Raw genomic sequence first — 23,677 nt, 5'->3', positions numbered from 1 at the left:
AAACAAAAAAAGTTTTAATTAGTACACAGAAATGTCTCTATTAAAACATTTCTTTTTCTATAGATTTTTCATAACTACTAAGTCTTTTACTGTATCATTTCCTGTTCTGGAGTCAAGTATTAGGTAGTATCTGACTAGTCCAGGAATAATAAAATAAGTATTTCACTAGTCTGAGTCTTAGAGGGTATGGCACTAGATAGTAAAGCTACAAATTCACTGAGTAAAAGCCAGGACTTTGAGCTGTGTGACCTTGCCTCTCCCAAAATGAAGTAAAAGAATAAAATATTCAGATGTTTGGGGTTGCTATGGCCCCAGACTCTGAAAACTAGAAGTGGTTGTCATGAGGAAAAGACCCAAACTTATTATCAGATTAGAAGACAGGAGAAGGATGAGCCAGTTTCAGTTAACTGGGTATATTCACTGGGCACCTACTATGAACTAGTTACTATGTTCAGACCTAGCGGGAAAAGAAATGTATCGGCCGGGGTCTCCATCCTGGAGTGCCCCAGAGAGGAGTCCAGTGGGAGCAGACATACAGGAAAACAGTATCCCATGTGAAGTCTAATGGAGGTGCGCAGTTACTACATGGTGTAGGAGCTCAGATAAAGGGCACTTCCTCCTGGAAGCCTTCCTTAAATCCCCACGTTGGACTCCATCTTACAGACTGCATCTAGCCAATGTGTCAGGGGAGTGGGGTGTGCAAAGAGAGCAGCAGAAGCAAAAGTTCAAAGTGAGAAACAATAAGGTGTGTGCGGAGAACTGTCAGCACAATAAAGTTCCAGACAAGGGGTGTCAGGGGACCAGATGGTGAGCTTTCTCGTAGCTCAGGGAAAATGATTTCCAAGGTGGAAGTGAGTAAAAGTGGGACAAGTTGGGAGTGTGGGGAGAAAGAAGTGTCTCTGTCAAGAAACACATTAACCCCACTCCTGGGTACATCTGGTTACAGCTGGTAACCATCTGGTCTACAGTTGGTTACAGCTGATTTATTAGAAGGTGGGGCGGCCTCCAAGAAGAATTCCTTAATCCAGCATACCGTAGCAAGCTCTGAGTGCTCCATGGAGACTCCATCTCTTTCTGCCTGATATCTTGGGTTCATGGAGAGCAAAGCTATCTAAGGCAATTAAGAGAGACATAGAAGGCAAGCAGTTCCCTTCCAAGATTTGTTTGTTGAATAGGAAGAACAGGTTCGATGACCCAAGAGTAAATCCTGCTCATGGGTTCTTGGAAAATGTTCATTATCATAAGAAATGCCAGTGGAATCTTGATCAGTTATAGCACTTAAGATGCCTGTGTTTTATCTGTTGAAGGTTATTTATGAATGTTTATTATGTCTCTCAAAGCTGTTTATTCAACAACGTATGAGAGCCATACTTTGTGTCCCCTCTGTGCTCAGTGACAGCAATCCAAATGCAAATAAGACACTACCTACCCTCCAAAAGATTAACAGCCTGATACAATGTGGCCAGCTATCTGCTTCTGGCACATCTGATACATAGTTATGTGAGTTTGCAAGTAATGGAATTTTGACCATGGTTTTGCAGATAAAAGAAACTGCACATTTTTGTGTGTGTTTGTACATTAATATCAAACCATATGTGTTTTGTATAATAATTATGTTTGCTAATATTATCAATCATACATTCTCTTAACATTTTATTGGATTAAAATGAATCTGGACTTAACACTGGCATACAAATGTAGTTCACCTGAGAAATTTACACTTGCCTCAGATTGAAGCAGGATATATTAGGTTGGTGCAAAAGTAATTGCGGTTTAAAAGGTTAAAAATAATTGCAAAAATCTCAATTGCTTTTGCACCACCCTAACAAACCATTTCTTTATTGACTAATTACATATAGAATTCTATAGTAAAGTTGAAGACAATATGTGGGAAAGTAGATCTGTTGTAACACTGTTAGGGAATTTTTTTATGTTTTAAAAATTACAATGAAATTTAACTTAATCAAGAGCCATGGCAGCATTCTACCAAAAGCTAAGGATGGGAGAGGAGAATGGAGAGAAAGTCCCACAAAGTACACAAACCATTCACTGAGTGCAAGACAACAGCTTGTCAAAGGCTAAAGAAGAACATCAGGGTAGAGAAAGCTTTTCCAAGTTGCATAAAGTTGGCAACCATGCTGGAGGGAAAAAGGACTCCTCCGTGCTCCAAAAGGTTGGCAGCATAAGTGCTTCATGTAAAGAATAAAAAGTTATCCATTGGATAGATTCCAAGACCTGCTAAAGGGATACTCCTTATCTTCCCTCATGACATATGAAGCTAGTGGCAAAATGAATCTAACTAAAGCTTCATAAAAGCCCCAGCTCAGCTACAGATTAGATTGACTTCACCTCCACCCAGAAGCCTGACCTAGGAAGGGGCATGAACTTTTCTGGGGCAACATATCATTTGCTGTACTTTCTACTGTTATTTTTCCCACAATGTTTAGCACATAATTAAAAAATCATCAGCTAAATTAAGAAGCAGTGAAATGTGCCCCGTAACTAAGAGAAAAATAGTCAATAGAACCAGATCCATAGATGACACAAATACTGACCAAAAGGGTTAACATAAAATAAATTTCTTTAAAATAATATTGACTATGTAAAGCAAAATTAATAACAATATATTCTGGGGTTTACAACATATGTATAAGTAAAATAGATGATGATAAGAATATAAAGAGTAAATATGTGGACAAATGGCATTATAAAATTTAAAAACTCTAACATCATTTGTGAAGTAATAAAATATTATTTCAAGGTAGAACATGAATAAGTTAAAGATGTATGTCGGTATGTCTACCATAACCATTAGATAAAAAATGATAAAATCTGAAGTCAATAGAGAAGCTATAATAATATTCTAAAAGTATTCAATTACTGGAAAAGAATATTGGAAAGGAACAACAGAGGAATGAAAACAAGACAAATAAAAAAATAATACAAAGATGCTAGGCTTAAATCCAACCATATCAATAATTACATCAAATGTAAATGGACTAAACTATTTTAAAGGGAGAGATGGTCAGACTGGGTGAAAAATCAAGACCCAAATACATGCTTTGAGTTAGAGAAAATTTTTTAAAATATGAATACATTGACTGGTTAGAAAGAAAGGGATGGAAAAAAGTATATCATACAACAATAAATATGAGCAAGTTGATATGGTTATCTATCAAAGTAGATTTCTATAAAACACCAAATGAAAGTGAACATGAGCAACTGGAATTCTGATAATTTTCTGGTGGGACAGTAAAATGGTGGCCACTTTGTAAAATTGTTCAATAGTTTCTTATAAAGTCAAATAGTTATCTACTCTATGGACCAGGAATTTCACCCCTAGGAATTTGCATAAGAGAAATGAAAACATATGTCCACAAAAAGACTTGTACAAGAATGTTCATAGTAGCCTTGGTTATAATAGCTTCAAACTGGAAATAACCGAAATATCCTTAAATAGAAGAATGGAAATACAAGTTTTGATATATTTAAGCTATGAAATACTACTCAACAATGAAAAAGAATGAACTGACACATGCTGCACAATGAGTGAATCTCATAAACATTATATACTAAACAAAAGAATACAGACACAGAAGAGTATACGTGGTGGGGTTACATTTATATGAAGCCTGGGAACGGACAAAACTAATCTATGACAATACAAACCAGAAAGCATTTATCTCTGAGGTGGACAGAGGTTGACTGGAAGGAGGAATGACTATGGAAAAATTCTATATATTTTTTTAATTAAAGTTTATTGGGGTGACAATTGTTAGTAAAGTTATGTAGATTTCAGGTGTACAATTCTGTAATACATCATCTATATATATCACGTTGTGTGTTCACTACCCAGAGTCAGTTCTCCTTCCATCACCATATATTTAATCCCATTTACCCTCATTTACCACCCGCCTCCCCCCTTACCCTCTGGTAACCACTGAACTATTGTCTGTGTCTGGAAGTTTTTGTTTCTTCATTTGTTTGTCTTATTCTTTTGTTGTTTTCAGTTTTATATACCACATATCAGTGAAATCATATGGTTCTTGACTTTTTCTGTCTGACTTATTTTGCTCAGCGTAATAATCTCAAGATCCATCCATGTTGTCGCAAATGGTATTATTTCACGTTTTCTTATGGTAGAATAGTATTCCATTGTGTATATATTCTACAACTTCTTTATCCAAGCATCTATTGAAGGACACTTTTGTTGTTTCCATGTCTTGGCCATGGTAAAGAAAGCCGCAATGAACATTGGAGTACATACATCTTACGGATAAATGTTTTCACATTTTTTGGATAGATACCCAGGAGAGGGATTGCTGGGTCATATGGTAATTCTATTCTTAATTTTTTGAAGAACCTCCGCACTGCCTTCCATAGCAGCTGCACCAGTCTGCATTCCCACCAACAGTGTATGAGGGTTCCTTTTCCTCCACAGCCTTTCCAACACGTGTTACTATTTGTCTTGTTGATGATATCTTGATTTGGGTGGACGTTACACAGGGACATGTGATTTGAAAATATATCAAATCTGCTCATTTTATTGTATGTAAATTATATCACAAAAATTAAAATAATAATAATTTAATTGAGTACCTCTGATGTGCATAATTTTGTATTAAGATGTAAATAATATTAATAAAGATGTTAGTGTACAAAAATTAATAATAACAATAACAACAACAACAACAGTCTGGTTTTGACTTCCTACAATGTACCAGTGCTAATAATACATTCTACTTGGTATAATCCTTACGAATCCTGTAAGGTAGTTGATAAGGCCTTTCTTTTACACATGATGAACTGAGTTAGAAAGGTGAAGAGATCTCCCCATTGTCACAGGGCAAATGTGAGGAAGAGCTAGTATAGTCATGCTTTGCTTACCAATGGGCTATGTTTTGAGAAATGCGTCATTAGGTGATTTCATTATTGTGTGACATCATAGACCGCACTTACTGCTCCACACCTAGGCTATATGGTATAGCCTGTTGCTCCTGGGCTACAAACCTGTACAGCATGTGACTGTACTGAATACTGGAGGCAACTGTAACACATTGGTAAGTATTTGTGTATAGTACATAGAAAAGGTACAGTAAAAATATGGTATAAGAGATACAAAATTGTACAGCAGTATCGGGCACTTACCATGAATGGAGCTTTCAGGCTGGAAGTGTCTCTGGGTGAGTGAGTGAGGGAGTGGTGAGTAAGGTGAAGGACATTACTGTACGCTACTGTAGGCTTTACAAACACTTAAGCTACACTAAACTGATTTTTAAAATTCTTTTTTTATAATAAATTAACCTTTATTGTAACTTTTTTACTTTATAAACTTTCAATTTTTTAAACTTTTTGACTCCTTTATAATAACACAAACACATGTACAGCTTTACAAAAATAGTTTCTTTATATCTGTATTCTATAAGCTTTTTTCAATTTAAATTTTTTTTTAATTTATTTTTTACTTTTTAAACTTTTTTTGTTAAAAAAAAGAAGACACAAACACACCCATTAGCCGAGGTCTACTCAGGGTCAAGATCATCAGTAGCACTGTCTCCACCTCCACATCTTGTCCCACTGGAAGGTCTTCAGGGCAATAATGAATGGAGCTGCCATCTTCCATGAAATCAATGCCTTTTCTGGAAAACCTCTTGAAGGACATGCCTGAGGCTCTTCTTGAGGAGGTTTTACTCTTTCCAGGAATATGTCCATGGTGATTTGCTTAACTTCTTTCTTTCTTTCTGTCTTCCCTTTCTTTCCTTCTTTCCTTCCTTCCTTCCTTCCTTCCTTCCTTCCTTCCTTCCTTCCTTCCTTCCTTTTCTTCTCCTTCTCCTTCTTCTTTTCTTCTTCTTCTTCTTCTTCTTCTTCTTCTTCTTCTTCTTCTTCTTCTTCTTCTTCTTCTTCTTCTTCTTCTTCTTCTTCTTCTTCTTCTCCTTCTCTCTCTCTCTCTCTCTCTCTCTCTCTCTCTCTCTCTCTCTCTCTCTCTCTCTCTCTCCCTCCCTCTCTCTCTCTCTCATAGATTTGCTCGCAAGTAGAGAATGCAGCATAAACATTCCTCTCTATTGACGAAAACCTTTCGGTCCTGGGGTCCATGTTTTCAAACTTTTTAAGGAGCTTGATGAGATCTGCAAATGTTTCTGCTGTGAATTTTCTTGGGAATTCTTTTTCTTCTGCTGCAGTTTCGTCTTCTCTTGCCTCTTCTTCAGCTCTGTGTTCCTGTTCCAGTTCCAACACCTCCTCATTAGTCGGCTCCTCAGGTACCACCTGTAGGAGCTCCTCCATGGCATTCTCATCCACACCCAGGGTACGTTTGTTTGCCATCTCAACCACAACCATGTTGATTTTTGCAACCTCCCCATCCTTGGCAAATCCTTTGAAGTCATGGACAAACTTCTTGAGTTTGTCTTCTTCCAGATGCCATTTATACACTCTTTGGGGACATGACCCCAAGCCCAAGCAAGGTTGTTGATACAGTCATAGATGTAATCCTTTCAGAATTGCATCAGTGTCTTCTATGTCTCCCTCAGTTGCGTGGTAGACTGAGCAAAGGTCCCCCTCAGGCAGCAGGCCTTAAAAGCTGAGCTAACTCCTTGATCCATTGGTTGGACAAAAGAGGTGGTGTTTGGAAGGAGAAAATTTACTTTGATATTAAGATGACGAGCACCAATAAAAGGAGGATGTCCAGGAGTATTATCAAGAATAAGTAAAATCTTGAGAGGTATGCTATTTCTCCAAACAGTACTTCTCCATTTCACTGGCATAGCATTTCAGGAGGGCGTCTTGGAAGAGGAGCTGGGTCATCCATGACTTCTTATTGCTCCTGTAGTATACCTGCAGTGTGTACTTATTGATATGTTTGCAGGCTCTGGGGCTCTCACTGTGCCAGGTCACACAAGGGTTTCAATTTGTAGCATGCAACATTGCACCCAAGCAAAACCGTTACCCTGTCCTTAAAAGCCTTGAAACCTGGCACTGACTTGCTCTTCTTATGGATGAAAGTCTTTTCAGGCATCTGTTTCCAGAATAAGGAGGTTTCACCCACATTGAATATTTTCCCTGGCAAGTAATTTTCCTTCACAATAAGCTGATGTAGAGTTTCCAAAAATTCTTCAGCTGCCTTCACATCAGTACTCACAGACTACCACTCACTTTCACATTATGTAATGAATAATGATGCTTGAATCATTTAAACCACCCGGAGCTAGCAGTAAATTCAACATCATATTCGGGTCCAGTCTTTTCTTTCAACACTGCAAACAAATGTTTTGCTTTGGCCGTGATCATCCTGTTGCTGAGAGGGATCCTGTTGCTTCTGTGTCTGGTCTTCAATTCTGGTCATTAGAAGTTTCTCCATGTTTGATGTAGGCCCTTCTCAAATTTGTGTTAGTCTCATTGACTTCAATGAAGTAGATCCTTTAACAGCATTCATCACTTTGTTCTTGTGCTTCAAGATCAGAGCTATAGTGGAATGGGACACGCCTGACTAGCGAGCACTAATCATCACAGATTTTCCACCTCCACGGCCTTAAAAAACTTCTAATTTTGTTTCCAAGTCAATCACTCAGCGGGGCCTCTTATTGGCAACATTGGCAGTAGGTTTTGTACACTTAGGAGCCATGATGCACAAAGCAACACAAGATTAAATCAAATACAAGAGAAAATGATGCAATCCGAAGATACAGCAAACACGAGATGTAGGAGGCTGCTGCCAGTGTAACAGGGCATACTGTCTCACAGCAAACATTTTTTGTAAGTAGAAAAATATAAAGAATAACAGACATATAAGATATATCTATATAAAATATATAAGATATAGCTATATAAAGATATGGAGGATTTGAATGTTATATCAATAAGTTGGAGTCAAAAGACATTGAAAATTTTATCTTATTATTATAGAATGTGCATTATTGTCAAGCATAACAGTTGGAAAAACTGATCTGGCCCACAAAAAAAAAAAAAAAAAATCTCAATGACTTCCAAAAAGCAGAAATTATATAGGCCACAAGGCATATTATCTGACTACAGTAATAAAATTAGGAATCATAAAAATAGCTAAAAATATATCCAACTCCTTATAAATAAAAAAGAAAAACTTTACGTAACATGATGTAAAGAGGAAATGAAAATTTCACTGACAGGCTAGTTATTAACAATAGAGAAAATCCTGCATTTCACAACTTCCTGGGATGTATTTTCAGTTAGGTCAGAAGCAAATTACGAATGTCACCTAATCACCACTGTGTTTATTACTGTGAGAGAACTTCTTATCAAGGCAATTAACAAAAATAGAAGTAAGAAATCAATGCTGGAACTCAAGAGGCATGAATGAGAGTTCCTCTGTGGGAATGTTTTTAAAACTTGGCAAAATACTCATATTGCTTCATGACAAGTACAGAAACACACACACTCACAGAGGAAACAAAAGTTGCACCAAACTATAAGCAATGCATGATGATACTTTCTTGTTCTATTCCATTCTTTTTATGCATTTTTTAAAAAAATAGTGATTATCGACCCATAAATAGATTTCACTGTCCACTATGGATTAACACCTGCGTTTGAAAAAAAAAACAATAAAAGGTATATACCTAGGTATGGATTTCTAAGTCTCTCTCGTCCATTGAGAATCAGGTTGTTAGGTAATATTCATACAATTTTATCATATGCGTGCTTTGAAGGAAATCACTTCTAGAAGGATATTCTAAGAAAATAAAGTTGTAATACAAGTATCTTTATTGCAATGTTACTTGTAACATAAAATTAAGAAGCAATTTAAATATTTGGTAATAGAGGTATGGTTAAATTATGGTATATCCAAATAATGAAATACCATGCAGTCGTTAAAATCATTGTGTCATTTGTATTTATTGGCATAATATTTCAAGTTAAAAAAAAGGCCACTAAATAGTATGTAAAGGATGATCTCATTTTGGTAAATATTTAAAGCATATTTATATCACAAAAAGAGTAGAAGTGAATATAACAAAATACAAGAAAGGGTAAAATCTGGGTGGCTGGTTTGGTAGACTTTTAAAAAAATTATTATTTTTTCAGTTACAGTTGACATACAATATTATTTTATATTAGTTCCAAGTGTACAGCACAGTGGTTACACACTTATATAATTTATGCAATGATCCCCCTGATTAGTCTAGTCCCCACCTGGCACTATACATAGTTGTTGCAACATTATTGACTATATTCTCTATGCTGTACTTTACATCCCTGTGACTATTTTGTAACTACCAATTTGTTCTTCTTGATCCCTTCCCCTTTTTCATCCTGTTTGTTCCCCAGCCCCCTTCCCATCTGGCAACCATCAGTTTGGACTCATAAATACACAGAAAAAACTGATGGTTTGGTAGACTTTTTTTGGCTAAACCAAAATCATTCTAAACTTTCTTTTCCCTTTCCATCTCTTACCATAGAAAGAGGAAAGCTTTCTCACCTCCCCACGGTCCCTTGTGGCCAGAAATGGTCAGGTGACCCAGTACTGGCAGTTTGATCTGCTGAGGCTTTTAGAGTGAGAAGCTTTGCTTTCGTTACTAGCATTGCCTCTTTCCCTCTTCTCCGCTTTGGAATGCAGGTTGTAAGGACATGCTCTCTACCTGCAGTAGCCATCTTTAAACCATGAGTCAATGAGCATGAAGATAAAAGATTAATATGCAAAAATGGAGTAAAAGTGTATAAAGAACCTAAGTTTTTGGAATTGTTTAAGACATTGTTAAGCAGGTAAACCACACAAAAGTACTTCTTGTTATGTAATACAAGTAAATCATTTGCCCTTTTAACCACTTTTCACGTCTTAAGATATTTACATGTAATCTCCATTTTTCTGATTCCTTGCAGGAGAGATTCACTCAGGACACACAATCCCACTTATCTATTCACCCTGTGAAATGACCAGGTGGGTGCAAGGCATCTTTGAGGTACTGAGACCTTGGGAGACTGCCTGGTTTATCCACTGTTCGATGTTAGGTAAGATTTCCTATTACTTGCAGTAGACAATTCCTAGCTGATTCAGAAGGGATCGTGGTTGATTTTTATATTCTTATAATTGCTTATTCAATTGAATTAACTTTACTAAAATAAATATTTGTTGTTTTTGTAAGAAGAAACCAAAAATGTATTTTTTAGTGGTTAACTTCCAACTTCCTTCTAATATACAGATTAGGTCCTAAAAATTCTATTGTGTGAATGTCCAGTTTTCAAAAATCAATACATAAATAGAATCATATATACAAACTGAATTTGGTTTATGATAGGAATAAAATATATTTTCAATATTTTAAATTCTATCAGTATAATTCACAACAGCAACAGGATAAAGGTAAAAAATCTTTTGATCATCTCAGTAGACACATAAAAAGTATTTGATAAAATTCAAAAACCATTTATAACAAAAACTCTTAAACTAAGCTAGGATTTATTAGAATAAACTTGGGTAACTAGTAAACTACATTCTTAATCTGATACAAAATAGTTAGCAAAAAAACCTACAGCATACATCATAGTTGATGGTAAAATGTGTTCAGGAATGAGATAAGGAGGCCTCCTGCCATGACTTCTATTCAATATTGTAGCAAAGGCCCTATCTACTTGGCAGATATGGCAGAAAGTACAGGGATAAAGGGACAACAATTAAAAAGAAAATTGTTATTGTATTTATGTGTACTGGGAACAAAAATTAGAAAACAAAATTTAAAAACCAATACTATTTAGGATAGAATGAAAGCATAAAAGATATAGGAATAAATCTAATAAAAATGACTTAAGAATTTTTATATACAAAATTATTTAGAGAAATGTAAAAAGACATTGAAAAGTAGAGAAATATATTATGTTTATGAATTGGAAGCCTTAATACGATAAGTATATCAATTGTAATTCCAATCAAAATTCCAAAGTGTGTGTGTGTGTGTGTGTGTGTGTGTGTGTGTGTAAACTGACAGGTTGATTCTAAAATTTACATGGAAATGAAGAGTTAAGAATAGCAAAGGCAATCTTGAGTCGGATGAACAAAACAGGAAGATTTACCCCATTGGGTAGACATAAAGACTTATTGTAAAGCTTCAAAAATGAACACAAAATGGTATTTTTGCAAGCATAGACACATAGACTAAAGGAAAAGATTAGAGATTCTTGAAACTGACCCACAAATCTATAGTCAATACTTAGATTTGACAAGGGAGTCACTTTAGAACAGTAATGAAAAGTGATCTTTTCAAAAAAGTATGATAGGTAAATTGGAAATACATACATGTATGTAGTTCAAACAACCATCTAATGCTATACAATATTTACATCTATGTTCATGAAAAAGGTTATTAAGTAGTTTGACTTTCTTTCGATACCTTTGTCACATTTTAGTATCAAGCTTATGCTCACTTCATTACAAAAGCGATTTGTCTTTATACCTTCTCTGAAAGAATGTGGGCAGCATTGATGCTCCTTTTTCCTATTTGAAAAGTTTGCTAGTAGAGGCATCTAATACTGTGGCATTCTATTAGGGAAAGTTTGTAAAGATTTAATTTAAAAACAGATATTGAAGTATTCCAATTTTCTATTTCTTTTTGTAAGCTTTGATAATTTCCCCCCAGAAATTTGTCTATTTTATCTACATTTTCAAATACATTGGCATAATGTATTTCATATTATTTTACTGTCTTTTTAATGTCTGTAGGTTCTAGGCTGATGCCCCCTTTTCTATTTTATTATTGATTATTTGTGTTGTCTCTATTTCCAGATAAGCCTCGTCAAGGTTTCATCCATTTTACTAGTTTTTCTAAAAACAAATGTGGCTTTATCAGTTCTTTCTAGTGTATGAGTATATTTGGTTTCTATTTCATTCATCTCTGCTCTTATCTTTATTATTTCCTTTTATTTATTTGGGTGGAATTTAATTTGCTTTGAGATGGAGACTCAGATCATTGATTTTCATTTATTGTTCTTACCTAATATTTGCATGTATGAATATTAATTTCCCTTTAGGCATGACTTTAGGTTCATCCCACTTATCCTACTACAACATACATACTAATGTATCCCTCAGTTTAAGATATTTTCTAAATTCCATAGTTACTTCTCCTTTGAACCATGAGTTATTTAGAGGTCTCTGGTTATTTTCTAAATATACAACAATTTAAAATTTTCTTTTTATTATTGATTATCGGAGGTCTGACAATTAAGCTCATGAACTCATCTTAGAAAAAGTGCTACATACCTCATTGCTGAATATCACTATGGTCACCCTCAAAGTACTCCCCTTGGGAAGCTATGCACTGATGCCAGTGCCTAGTCCACCCTTCAAAGCAATTTTGGAACTCTTTTTCTGGAATGGCCATCAGAGCTGTCATCGTATTACCCTCAATGTCCTGAATGTCATCAAAATGTCTTCCTTTCAGTATTTCCTTTATCTTTGGGTAACGAACTAAGTCATTGGGGGCCAGATCAGGTGAGTAGGGAGGGCGTTCCAATACAGTTATTTGTTTACTGGCTAAAAACTCCCTCATAAACAGTGCCGTGTGAGCTGGTGCATTGTTGTGATGCAAGAGCCATGAATTATTAGCGAAAAGTTCAGGTCGTCTAACTTTTTCATGCAGCCTTTTCAGCACTTCCAAATAATAAACTTGGTTAACTGGTTGTCCAGTTAGTACAAATTCATAATGAATAATTTCTCTGATATCAAAAAAGGTTACAACATAGTTTTGACTCTTGATTTGGACTGACAAATCTTTTTTGGTCGTGGAGAATTGACTGACTTCCATTGTGCACTTTGACGCTCTGTTTCAGGGTCATATTGGTACACCCTTGCTTCATCACCAGGGATAACACGGCCCAAAACATCATCTTGCCTCTCCAAAAGGTCTTGGCAAACTTTGACTCTTCTTTGCTTTTTGTTCATCAGTAAGTTCCTTCAGGACCGTTTTTGTACACACCATTCTCAGGCCAAGATTTTCAGTTAAGATTTTCCTAACTGTTTCTCTATCGATGTTTACTTGGTCTGCTATGCTTTGCACAGTCAGCTGACGATTTTGACACACAATTCGACAAATTTTTGCAATGTTTTTGTCAGTTCTGCTCATTACTGGCTGCCCTGACCTCTCTTCATCAGTGATGCATTCTGTCCCTTCAGAAAATTGTTTAATCCAATTGTACGCTGCAATGCAAATCCTGCAGACATGGTTACTTTGGATAGTAACTATATACCCCCATGTGACCCTGAGGAAGGATTAGACTAGTACCAAAGTGCACAGAAACTGGGACCAGTGCAATCATTCTGCTTTTTCTGTCCTGAATGGTCTTTCCTCGATGACGTCTCAAAGGCAAACACATTCACCTTACCTCTAATCTTACAACCCAGAATGAATAAATGACTGACAAGGAAAATAGCCAACAAGAAATAACAGGCATAATGCATGGAACATGAAATTAGTAAAACCGCTAGTGTTAGAGAGAGCAAAGCTAATTTTCCTAGGGGAATTAGTGTGGGTGCTTTGTTTTGTTTTCTTTAGTCTTTTTCTGATGGAAATCAGCAGACTGGAGGGGGATGTTTTGTGGAGCCCCTGAGACAGCTCTCTAATCAGAGGTCTGTGGGTCCCTTTCTGGATCTACCACAGACGCCATCTGTGAAAGTGGGTGCACTGCTCAACCTCTGGCTGCCTCCCGGCCAGTTCATGGCTTCATAGGGAGCACGGAATCTGATCAGCTGAGGTCACTGCAACGTGCCTGAGGAAAGCACAGGGATCTGTGGGGAAACTAAGGCAATGGCCTGGATCTTGAAGTTTCAAAGATCAAACAGGAGCTTTGGTTCCTGGTTGCATAACCACTTCTGGTTTCACAACCACTTCAAGGGCATGTTTTGGCTTTACTCCATCTTGTTTCCTCATCGTTCCCAGGGAACTTTGAAGGGAATTGCCTTTAATTAGGGTTCATTTTTCAGGACCTCATTTTATCTCTGTCTAGAGTCCACCTTCCTGCTAGATATTCCCACCTCAGGCTGAGTGAGTATCCTCTTCTACAACCTAATAAATATATCTAGAATAGAACATACAGCGTTAGAGTAGAAAATATAAGAGGGCGACCACTAAGTTCAAGCACCTTTGTGGGAAGAAATTGAGGCATTTCTTCTTCAAAACACTTAATTTCCATCGTCAGAAAATTATTTTAATGTATGTATTTTGTCACAACACTTGACTGCCATGGGCCAAAAGATTGCGGAAATAAAGATGCAAATCTAGGACGTCTACAATGTGTGCGCTGCCTCATGGATGTGACATCCTTGCACAACTCACAACTTTCCCAGCCCTTCATGGCAGCCTTACATCAAATGCCTTTGTTTTACAGCTGAGAAAACAAAGGCCTCAGATGGGAGAAGTGAATGTCCCAAGGTTTCCCTATTGGCTCGTAGTCAGCTCTCCCAGCTCTGGTACTTTCCTCCTGTGCACACTGCTTTCCTGCATGATCCTTGCTTCCTGGCAACTCTCTCCAAGGACCACCAAGTTGAGCCCATAAAATTCACATTTCTCCAACTTCCTAGAGCACAGGTCTCTCCTTCCAAATGCAGCTCCGCTTGCCAACTTTGACACATCTTGTAACAATAACCCCTATGAGCTGCATTTTATGTGATATGAGGCAGGTGTACAACTGTTGAATACATGTCTCAAGAGAGCTTGTTAAAACAGCTAAGCCAATTAACTCACTTAGAAACATGGAACCTTTTCCAGGAAAATGCATCTGAGGCACAGGAGCTTGTGGGAACAAGTCCTTGGGGAAAGCGGGCTCTTTGATCTCAGAGACCCTTCCCCAGGCTTGGCCTGGCCCACAGGGCTGGGCGACCTCTGGCGACATCTCTCCTCTGATGTAGAAAGAGGGCTGTGGGCTGGCCTGAACGCAGGACTCCACTGAAGACTGGCCTTGTGTGCAGGGGCAGAGAGCACGCCCGGGAGACAAATGAGATGAGGAGAAACTCCTCCATTAGATGGGATTACAAAAACTCAATTGAAAATGACTCACTGGGCCTCCGAGTGACTAACAGGCAACCAGGGTGAGAAGGAATATATGGCTGACCCCGGCTGAGTCTCTGCTTTAGGAAGGCAGTGGTGTTACTACAGCAAAGGCATAATGAGGCCAAAGGTGGGGTTTTAGTCTGCATCTGCTTGTTAGCTTTAGATGGGGAAAAATATCTGGCCCAGAGTCAGGGCCTGCCCTCCTTCCAAGTGGGAGCAGGTGAGGAATGAATGACTGCTACTGGAATGATGCCTTTGCGGGCCCCCTCCTATACCCGATTGGGCTGCAACTCATGCTTCAAGGTGATCTAAATCTTGCAAATGATTACACTATTAGAGTGACAACGTGTTCCCCCCACGGGAAGCCATTTTGGCCTCTGTACCACATGGTATTCCCCACAAAAGCCTCCTTCTCTGAGCAGGTGGTTTCCTGGTACTTGGATCACAACAGACTGGCCCATCTTGAGCTACAAGAAGCCAAGCGATAAGCCCCTTACTGCAGAGTTCAGCCCTGCAATCATTTGCTCAACCTCTCCAGTGACTCCCCATTCCCCAGCCCCTCAAATCCAAGCCTGTGATCTCCAAATCTTACAAACCGTCCATTCCCCCCATGTGTCCAGGGGACCTTGGTCTTCCCAACCTCTGAGCTGGTTCTGGGCCATTCTCAGGAACAGCTGGGAGCAGGAGTGAATACTGGGCATGTGGGCCCCGCAAAGCCACTTCTCTGCAATCCTTGGGCCAACAGCCAGGGGCCAGTCCCGTGGCCACACTGCCTGGCGTTAAGCTCCACCTTTACATGTGGTCATGTGTATGACTCACCCTGTCCGTGGTTTCTGCTCCATCCGTGAGGCATCACAAAGCCAGCCGCTGTCCTCCTTTCTTTCTCCGATGACCCAATAGCTAGCTCCCTCTGTCCATTGCTTTCCTGCGAGCACTCCCCTCGTATCCCTTGCTGTCCCTGATGGCTTGTCCCAGAATTCTCTTGGCGACTTAAAATAGGGCTGATGTTTCACTTTGTGATCTTTGCAAGGGTACATTTGAATTTTTGATGTGAATTCAAGAATTTCTATTTTGGGGGTCAGAGCACTCCCTCTGTGTGACTCATGAAAATGGGCACAGGCTGAAGTTCCCATTTTAGAATCTGGGGGTTGGGGGCGAATTGAACATGTACTCTGGTCAAATACTCTCCATATTTTATCTCATTTTCACATGCCCAGCAAGACTGAGAGGTACATGTGGTCATCCCTGTTGGACAAATGATGCAGCTGGAGAAATTAAGTGACTGTGCCCAGCAAGGAAGTGACTGAATTGGTCTAGAAGCCATGTTTTGGCTCTTTGCTTTAAATTTCTCTCAAGTGCTTCAGTGAAGTTCTGGAAACACAGCAGGGAGAACAGGAGGACAGGGCTCTCTGCACATAAAGGACTCTGGTGGGATGAAAGTGCCACCTCTGTGTCCCAACAAAGCAGAAACCCCTCTGATTTTTGCAGATCAGACAGTCGGTGGTCCACCAGTCCAGGTGGGAAAGGCACAGTAGAAGCATCTGAGCCCACCTGCCTTCTGACCCACCAAGAGGTGTTTGGCACCAACCAAGAATGTGGCACAGGCCTAGGAGGAATGAGGGCAGAATTGCCCTCAGCCAACAAAAGCCAAGACTCCAGCATTCTCTCATTCTCTACTGGGCACTGATTTAATACAGGAAGCACAAACTTTGGGCCCCTTTCTTCCCTTAGTCAGGACCCTTCCCTCTGGGTCCCCCTCCTCCACTATGCTCTGGCGAGTTCCTGGCAAACCTGGGAAGGACGGCACTACCGTAGCAGCACAAGACTCTCCCCAGCCTTGGCTCAATCGCTTAAGCCCAAATCCAATCCATCGCCAGTTTCCGCAATTCATCCATTTCTCACCACCTCTGTTAGTCCAAGCTACCCTCACCTCTTTCCTAGGTTTGTGCAATAACTCCCTGACTGGTTGGTCACCCCTTTTCCATCCACTGTGGATGCCTATGTTCCATTCTCCATGTTGAAGCCAGAGTAGTCTTGACAAAATGCGAGTATGATACTCTTACCTTCCTCCTTAAAATCTTCCAATGACTTCTTATTCCTCTCAGGATAAGAATAAATTCTTCAGCTTGAACCATAGAGCCTGGCCTGGCCTCAGCTTCTCTCTACCTCTTCCACACCACATCCATCCTCACCTCTCAGTTTCTTGAACTTTCTGTGCTTCTCCCATCCCTTCCAGGACCTTAACACATGCTATTCTCTCAGTCTGGATGCTCTGTTCCACCAACTCCCCCGCTTTTACTCCCCCACTTTACCCACCTCTCAGGTGCTAACTCATGTCACACTCTCAGATGAAACCAGATCCCTTATTAGATGATATCATAATGCAATATGCTTTTCATTATTATACTTTTAACAGGTATACTTTTATACTTATTTAGGCTGGTGTCAGATTACCATCTGTCTCTTACACTAGATGGTAAATTCTCAGGGGAGAGGGTGATGGGGTGAGAAGAGCCTGTATCTGGTTTTGCTCATAGTTGTTTCCTGAGAACCTATTCCTGGGCTTTGAGTCACACCCTTTTAAGATGTTTTATGAAGAAACACGTTTGCCACGATTTGTGAAGAATGGAAGTTCATCCCTGGATTTCTCTTTAAGGCTTTCTAATTACCACAATGGATGCTGAAACAATGGATGCTGAGCTCTTGTGGCCAAGATACCATCCTACAAAAAGAGATTGGATATGGCTAGACAGCTATGAAAACTTTCGAATGCTGAAGGAATTGCTTCTGCAGGCAGCAGTCCAGAGATCAAACGCCCACTCAATTTCTCTGTAGCAGAAACGGTTGCTGCCTAGAAATCCTGCAGAATGTGTTTGAAGATCACTTGTTTGAGACAACCTTAAACTTGAGATGCAAATTTGTACTTGCTTCTTGCTGACACAGACAGACAACAACAGTGATGCAGATTTTACCGAAGTTACCGACGAATAAAGGAAATGACTCAAGGTGAATTCAACTCAGAGTCTTAGAGAATTTTGACCCAAGCCTACTCTTGCCAAATGTTAATTATAGGAGCTTGGGCTTTGTTTGATACTTTGGTGAGTTTTTAATCCATGTTTCCATCACATTAAAAAAATCATATCAATTAGATATTATAGATATATATGTGTTGCCATGTCAAAGACCATTTGGCAATCCTCATTATTGTAGTCTCTTGTATTACATGGGCACAAAATTGTGAGTGTAGTATGTCTGAGTGTGTTTTTTTCTGGAAAGGGAATCCATAGTTTTGATCAGCTTCCTAAAGAGGTCTTGATTTACAAGGGTCGGAAGTAGCAAACTACATATTGATTAAGACCGCTCCCGGTTCTAAAATTACATACACCTTAACCATTAATGCTAAATTGGAGAGGTTATTGGAAATTTTAGTGAAAATCCGGATCCCTTGTATTTGCAACATCAGATGTTTGCCTGAAAAAAAAAGTTCTGGTTTTTATCCAGATGTTTGAAGTTACATCCATAGAGTCAAAGAATTTAGCCGTAGCGTTACCTCACACATTTTCATGATGGACGCTGGGCTCCTAATCCTCCCTGTACCTCAGTGTCTGCATCTAAGTTCAATGCAGCTGAAGGTTGTCAGGGACCCACCATAGTTGGAAAGGGGAAGATGCTGTGAACAACCCACAATTTTTCAATAGCCAATCCTGTCTGTCTCCTTACTTACCTTGATGCAATCACCTAGATTCTAAAAACCAAAACTTTATAGGAGCTGAGTCAAATACCCACCGTTAACACCTCACCCAGCCCACCTCTGGGAACCATGGGAGGGAAAGCCAGGTGAAAGTGTGTCTCTCCCCACATAGAAGGTGTTTTTCACCTGAACACCTGCACAGTACAAGAAGAGGCCACTAGAAGAGCCCAGAACCACACCCAGCACCATCCCAGGGCCATATGAATGGTTGCCCTCAAGTCCTGCTGACTGCTTGAGGTTAGAAGTTAACACTGCAAAATGCATGATGGATGATGTAGAACATAAGATTCTTCAAACACTTACTCCAAAGAGTTTTAACCAGACTCCTAAAAGGTTGTTATTTTTTGTTGCTTTTTTGTATTTGACAATAGCCATAAGAATAAAATTTAAAAATAGCTACCACTGTGTAAGGTAGCACTGATTGTCTGAAAAAAGCATCCTTCTCTGCTTTGGGTTACTCTCAATATGAAGTGAGCATTGGAGCTTCTTCCTTTTCCCCCTTCAGTAAAATTCTTTTGTCCTCAAATCAGAGGGATGGAGTAGGGGTATAAAATCAGTGAAGGACACACAGTTATCTCTTATCCTCAGCAGAACACTACTAGGTTCTAAGTTATGTAGTTCCTGATGGATTTCTCTGGGCCTTCCCCCAAAAATATTCAATTTAGGGCCTGGGATAATTTCCTGAGTCACATTTCTCCCTGAACAACTCAATGGCAGCATTGGGTGGGGTAATAAAGGGTCTGTTTACAATATTAAATTCTCAAGACTTGAGGTGTGGTATTTTGGACGCTTCACCACTGATCAATTTTTCAGTCTGCTTCTTTATCTACCTGACAGGAAGACTTGAACTACTGCCATTTCTAAATTGCACTTCTAAATATTGACTTAATGGCGAGACTCAAAGTGTCATAACACAGATCACTGGAGCAATGAAGATTTTCCAGGCCTCATGGAGAGGTCTGCACAATGTCCTGTGGGGAGTGGAGGAGGAAGAGGAGGATTTGAGAAGAAAAATAAAATCAAGGCATGTTTAGAAGAAATGCCACTGCGTTTCACTTAATCTTCCTGAGACAAATGAACACTCACTGGGCTATTAGCTGTGGCTGGAGGGGACCAAGGTGAAGGGAGAAAGGAAAGCAGTGACCCTTAATTCCTCAGCTGTCAACAAATAAGAGTGGAAGGTGCCAGAGCACTCCTGGTTGGGCTGGGCAACAGAGCCTCCAGAGATCACTAGCTCTCAGAGAGCCTTATTTGTATATCCAGTTTAGAAGCACTGGACAGTGTCTAAGAAACAGGAGACTTTTCATCTAATTTCTAACAAGACTTCAACATGGCCAGATCTTTAACCAATTTTCATTTAGGTCACTGAAGAAATTCTAGGAAGGCTATCTTTTTAGCTTCTTTCCTCCTGATAGTTAACACTATAAAGTGAACTTAAAGCATCACATCCCATTAGCTGTTGAACTATGAATCAAAGGAAGTGATTGGCCCTTTCTGGTCCGTAAGGAGCTGTTTGGAAGGAGCAACAAGGTATTTTGCATGCAAATAAGCTTCGAGATTTTTTAGACACTCAGTGGTGTAAAAATTCAAGTTGTTTATTATAATGAAGGAGCCAGATTCTCCAGGATGAGCTAAAGAATAATGCTTTGTAATTGCTCTGCAGAGAAAAATCTGAAATATGACACCTGCCTCCCTTTAGGACCTCCCCCCAGCTTTCCGTGAGCATTGACATCCATGGCTGTCCAACAGGCCATCGGCAGCAGATCATAAGTGAAGGAGCCATGTGGGGTGCTGGGGAGAGATTGTGGGAGAGGAGCTCTTTGGAGCACGAAATGCTCAAGTTCCAAGACGCAGAAAGTTAAGTGAACCAGATGCTATGAAAGATGGCCCTATGGCATTGGAGCAATATTCATTTGTTGTCCTTAGATTTGCTTTAAGATGGTCCCTGAGGCACTGGGCCCAATATGTCCCCTCTCCTAGGCCTATGCATGTGGGCCCTTGTATCTGTTCACAATGATTTCTGAGAATGACCTCGAAGTGCAGCCGCATCTTTTGGCTTTAGGTCTCATCTCATTGAGCTGAACTCTGAGCTTGGCTCCTCTAGAAAGTCTGATCATCTTGGCTGATGTGCCGTCTTGTTTCCTTGATCTCACGCCCAAGTCTGTGAAATACTGAGTCTCCATTTAAGATAATGGAGCTCTCTGAAACACCTCCCTTCCTCGAAAGCTTCTTATCATGTCAGCCAAGGTAGCTGCTATGGAAAGAATCCCATGTGTCTTCTGAAGAAACTCTACCACTGCCCCTGAAACTGTATCTGTGTCTGTCTGCTCTTCTGCCGAGTTTTATTTTTCAGTTTCTTTTTTTCTTTTTTCAACACATGACTTTTATTGCATCTCTAAAATATCACAAGTAAGTCTGAGGAATCACTTGACATCTTGGTGTTTCTGTAGCTGGACGACACAGATCTTATATTCATCAGCCTGCTGAACTGTTGTTCCTTTGTCAGAAACATAGATACCATCCAAAAAGTTTCTGATATCCTTATTTTTATCTGTTGTGGCTTGTTGAATCAAAGCAGCTGAATTTGATATAAGTTCAATATCATTTCCTTCGAGAATTAACTCATCTTTCTGGGCTTGAGATACTGAACAAGCAACACCTGACCTTATCCAAACCTTGCAGGTATACTTTTCACCCAATAAATTTCGGATTTCAACAAGAGAACCATTTTCCTGAATAACAACGCTGATGGGGAAGTGAGCACACAGAGATCTCAGCTTGTAACGGACACCCAGGGTAACACCCTTGATCATGTTCTGTGCGTGACCACAGAGAGTGTGAATAGGAGCCAGTTCCTTCCGATTTCCCCACCATTTGTCAACCCGGAGCCTCCTTTTCTTTCCAAGGAGACTGAGTTCTACATGAATGTGATCGAAGTCCCTCTGCAGGGTGCCTCTGGGGCCCTTCACAGTAACTGTGGTCCCTTCAGAGTGCGTCCACATTTTCTGGAATGTCCACCGTCTGATTGCTGAGAATAGTCTCTTCATCCTCGCAGTAGATGCAGCAAAGAGAGAACGTCTCATCTTCTGCCCAGTTTTAAATTAATGCAGCCTGCTCTGGCCTCCCAAGTCTCTCCTATAGATGTCAGTCTCTGCTCTGTGGCAGCTTTCAGGGCACTTACCACCACATGACTTTCCATGGTCTCCATCTGTCTGTGTCTTATGCTCCTCTGAGAGCTGGTGTAGCCTTGAGGGCCCTGAGCAGTTCTCCATGTGACCACCTCCAAACAGACTCTTCCAAACTCCTGCTGAAGGCCCACGCCCTCAGTGTGGGCCATCTGTGCTTCAACCTTGGCTTACTCATCCTTCTCTCCACTCTCACAGTCCCCACCTGCCACTGTTCCCGCCTGCCATTGTTTCCACCATGCTCTCACAATTCTATCAGGCTGCTGCTGCTGCTCTCCAACCCAGGCCAATGAGATTCCCTCAGCTGCTTCTCACTATTTATCCTTTCATTTCTCCTAGACCTCCCCTGTTGTCATCTTCCAAAACGACAGTCACCATTATCACACCACTAAGAATTAGGAAAAAGTATCTACAGCCATGTTCATGAAAAAGTCAAATTGCCCACTAACCTAAGAATGAATCTCACCAATGGGAAGAAAATGTAAGTTGACGATTTTGTTATCTTCTCATCCTTAATGAAAGATTTCCGACTGCCAAGAAGAGAGTATCCTAAAGACTTCCCACAGCAGCCAGGGCAGTTTGCATGATTGCTTACATCATTTCAGTAAGTCAAGTAATTTACTTTCTCATTGATCTACAATGTACAGGAGGAATATTACTACAAGGGGATTTCAAGTAGTGCACTACCAAAAGGTTGTAAGTGTTTTTAATCCTCTTTTCAATATTGTGTAGGGGAGCTCAAAATCTATAGAAGTGGTATGCCAAATTCTTTTATAAGGCAAATAAGCATCCTATAACTTCTCTCTTCTGTATATCTAAAATTTTGCACATGAAAAAGTATGACATACTGCAGCAACACTGTTGATCCCAGGGAATCAGGAAATGGTATTTTGCCTGGCCTGATGTTAGAGAGATCAAAGCAAAGCTTTTTAAAAAAATATGCCCATAAAAGATATTTCTTGAATAAAGATCCCATTTTCCAAATGCTGGCATGGTCTTCAAACATGACATCTACGTCTTTTGTCCTCAGAGACTCCATGGTGTTTAGAGATTTGGAAAGTTGGAAGGGCCTGGAGGTACTCACCTGGCCAGTAGTACATATAGACCTTCCTTTTGGCCTTAGTCAGCGTGATCCACAGAGGTTCTGATCCATTCCACCAGAGAGGCATCAGGCTGTCTTTGTTGACACCTATGTCAAATGACTTGTTGGTGTTGGGGTCCCACATGTAGTTCCCGATCATCTGATGGACCTCACAATGTCTGCCTGCATTAATAGAACACAACGCTGTCAGTTTATTGCTCAGCTCTTTTGACGTTTTCTCTCTGTTTTCCATTTATAAAAGCCATTCATGCACATTTAGCAAGTGCAGAACAGCATACAGATTTGCTTTTGATTTCTTTATAAACATAGATGTTTCTTCTCTCTTAGATTGTACATTAAAGGCAAACAATCGAGAGAGAAGTCCAATAACTGAGGAGGGGGTCATTTGGTGTGAAGTTAATTTGCCAAGTCTGAAGCTATTTTAAGTTAAACGGAGCACACTGTGTACAAAATTTGACCCATTGTCCGTGGTTTGAAGTCTACATATGAATCAGCACTGGAATGACAGATTCCTGTGGAACTTGGGTTAAGTTCCCAGCCCAGAGTTCTCTCGGCACCAATTCCAAACTCTCCTCCCACAAGATCACAAGCTATGAGGTTCATTCCTTTTTTTCCTGTGTGAGGGGAG

The 23,677-nt window shown here is 39.7% G+C and overlaps 1 protein-coding gene across 3 annotated transcripts in view; it reads right to left on the bottom strand.

Moving 5' to 3' along the window:
• ENPP6 (ectonucleotide pyrophosphatase/phosphodiesterase 6) overlaps positions 1–23,677 on the bottom strand; it is a 113,287-nt gene that overhangs the window by 39,108 nt on the left and 50,502 nt on the right. For all 3 annotated transcript variants that reach the window (XM_033104862.1, XM_033104861.1, XM_033104860.1), the window contains exon 2: positions 23,032–23,211. In XM_033104862.1, the coding sequence (XP_032960753.1) occupies positions 23,032–23,188 (157 nt within the window). In that variant the 5' untranslated portion in view covers positions 23,189–23,211. The remainder of the gene's footprint in view (positions 1–23,031; positions 23,212–23,677) is intronic.

The sequence above is a fragment of the Rhinolophus ferrumequinum genome, chromosome 4 (genome assembly GCF_004115265.2).
Source record: "Rhinolophus ferrumequinum isolate MPI-CBG mRhiFer1 chromosome 4, mRhiFer1_v1.p, whole genome shotgun sequence".
NCBI classification, from domain to species: domain Eukaryota; kingdom Metazoa; phylum Chordata; class Mammalia; order Chiroptera; family Rhinolophidae; genus Rhinolophus; species Rhinolophus ferrumequinum.
Note: the sequence above shows the minus strand (reverse complement) of the source record. Positions and strands in the feature narration are given on the sequence as shown.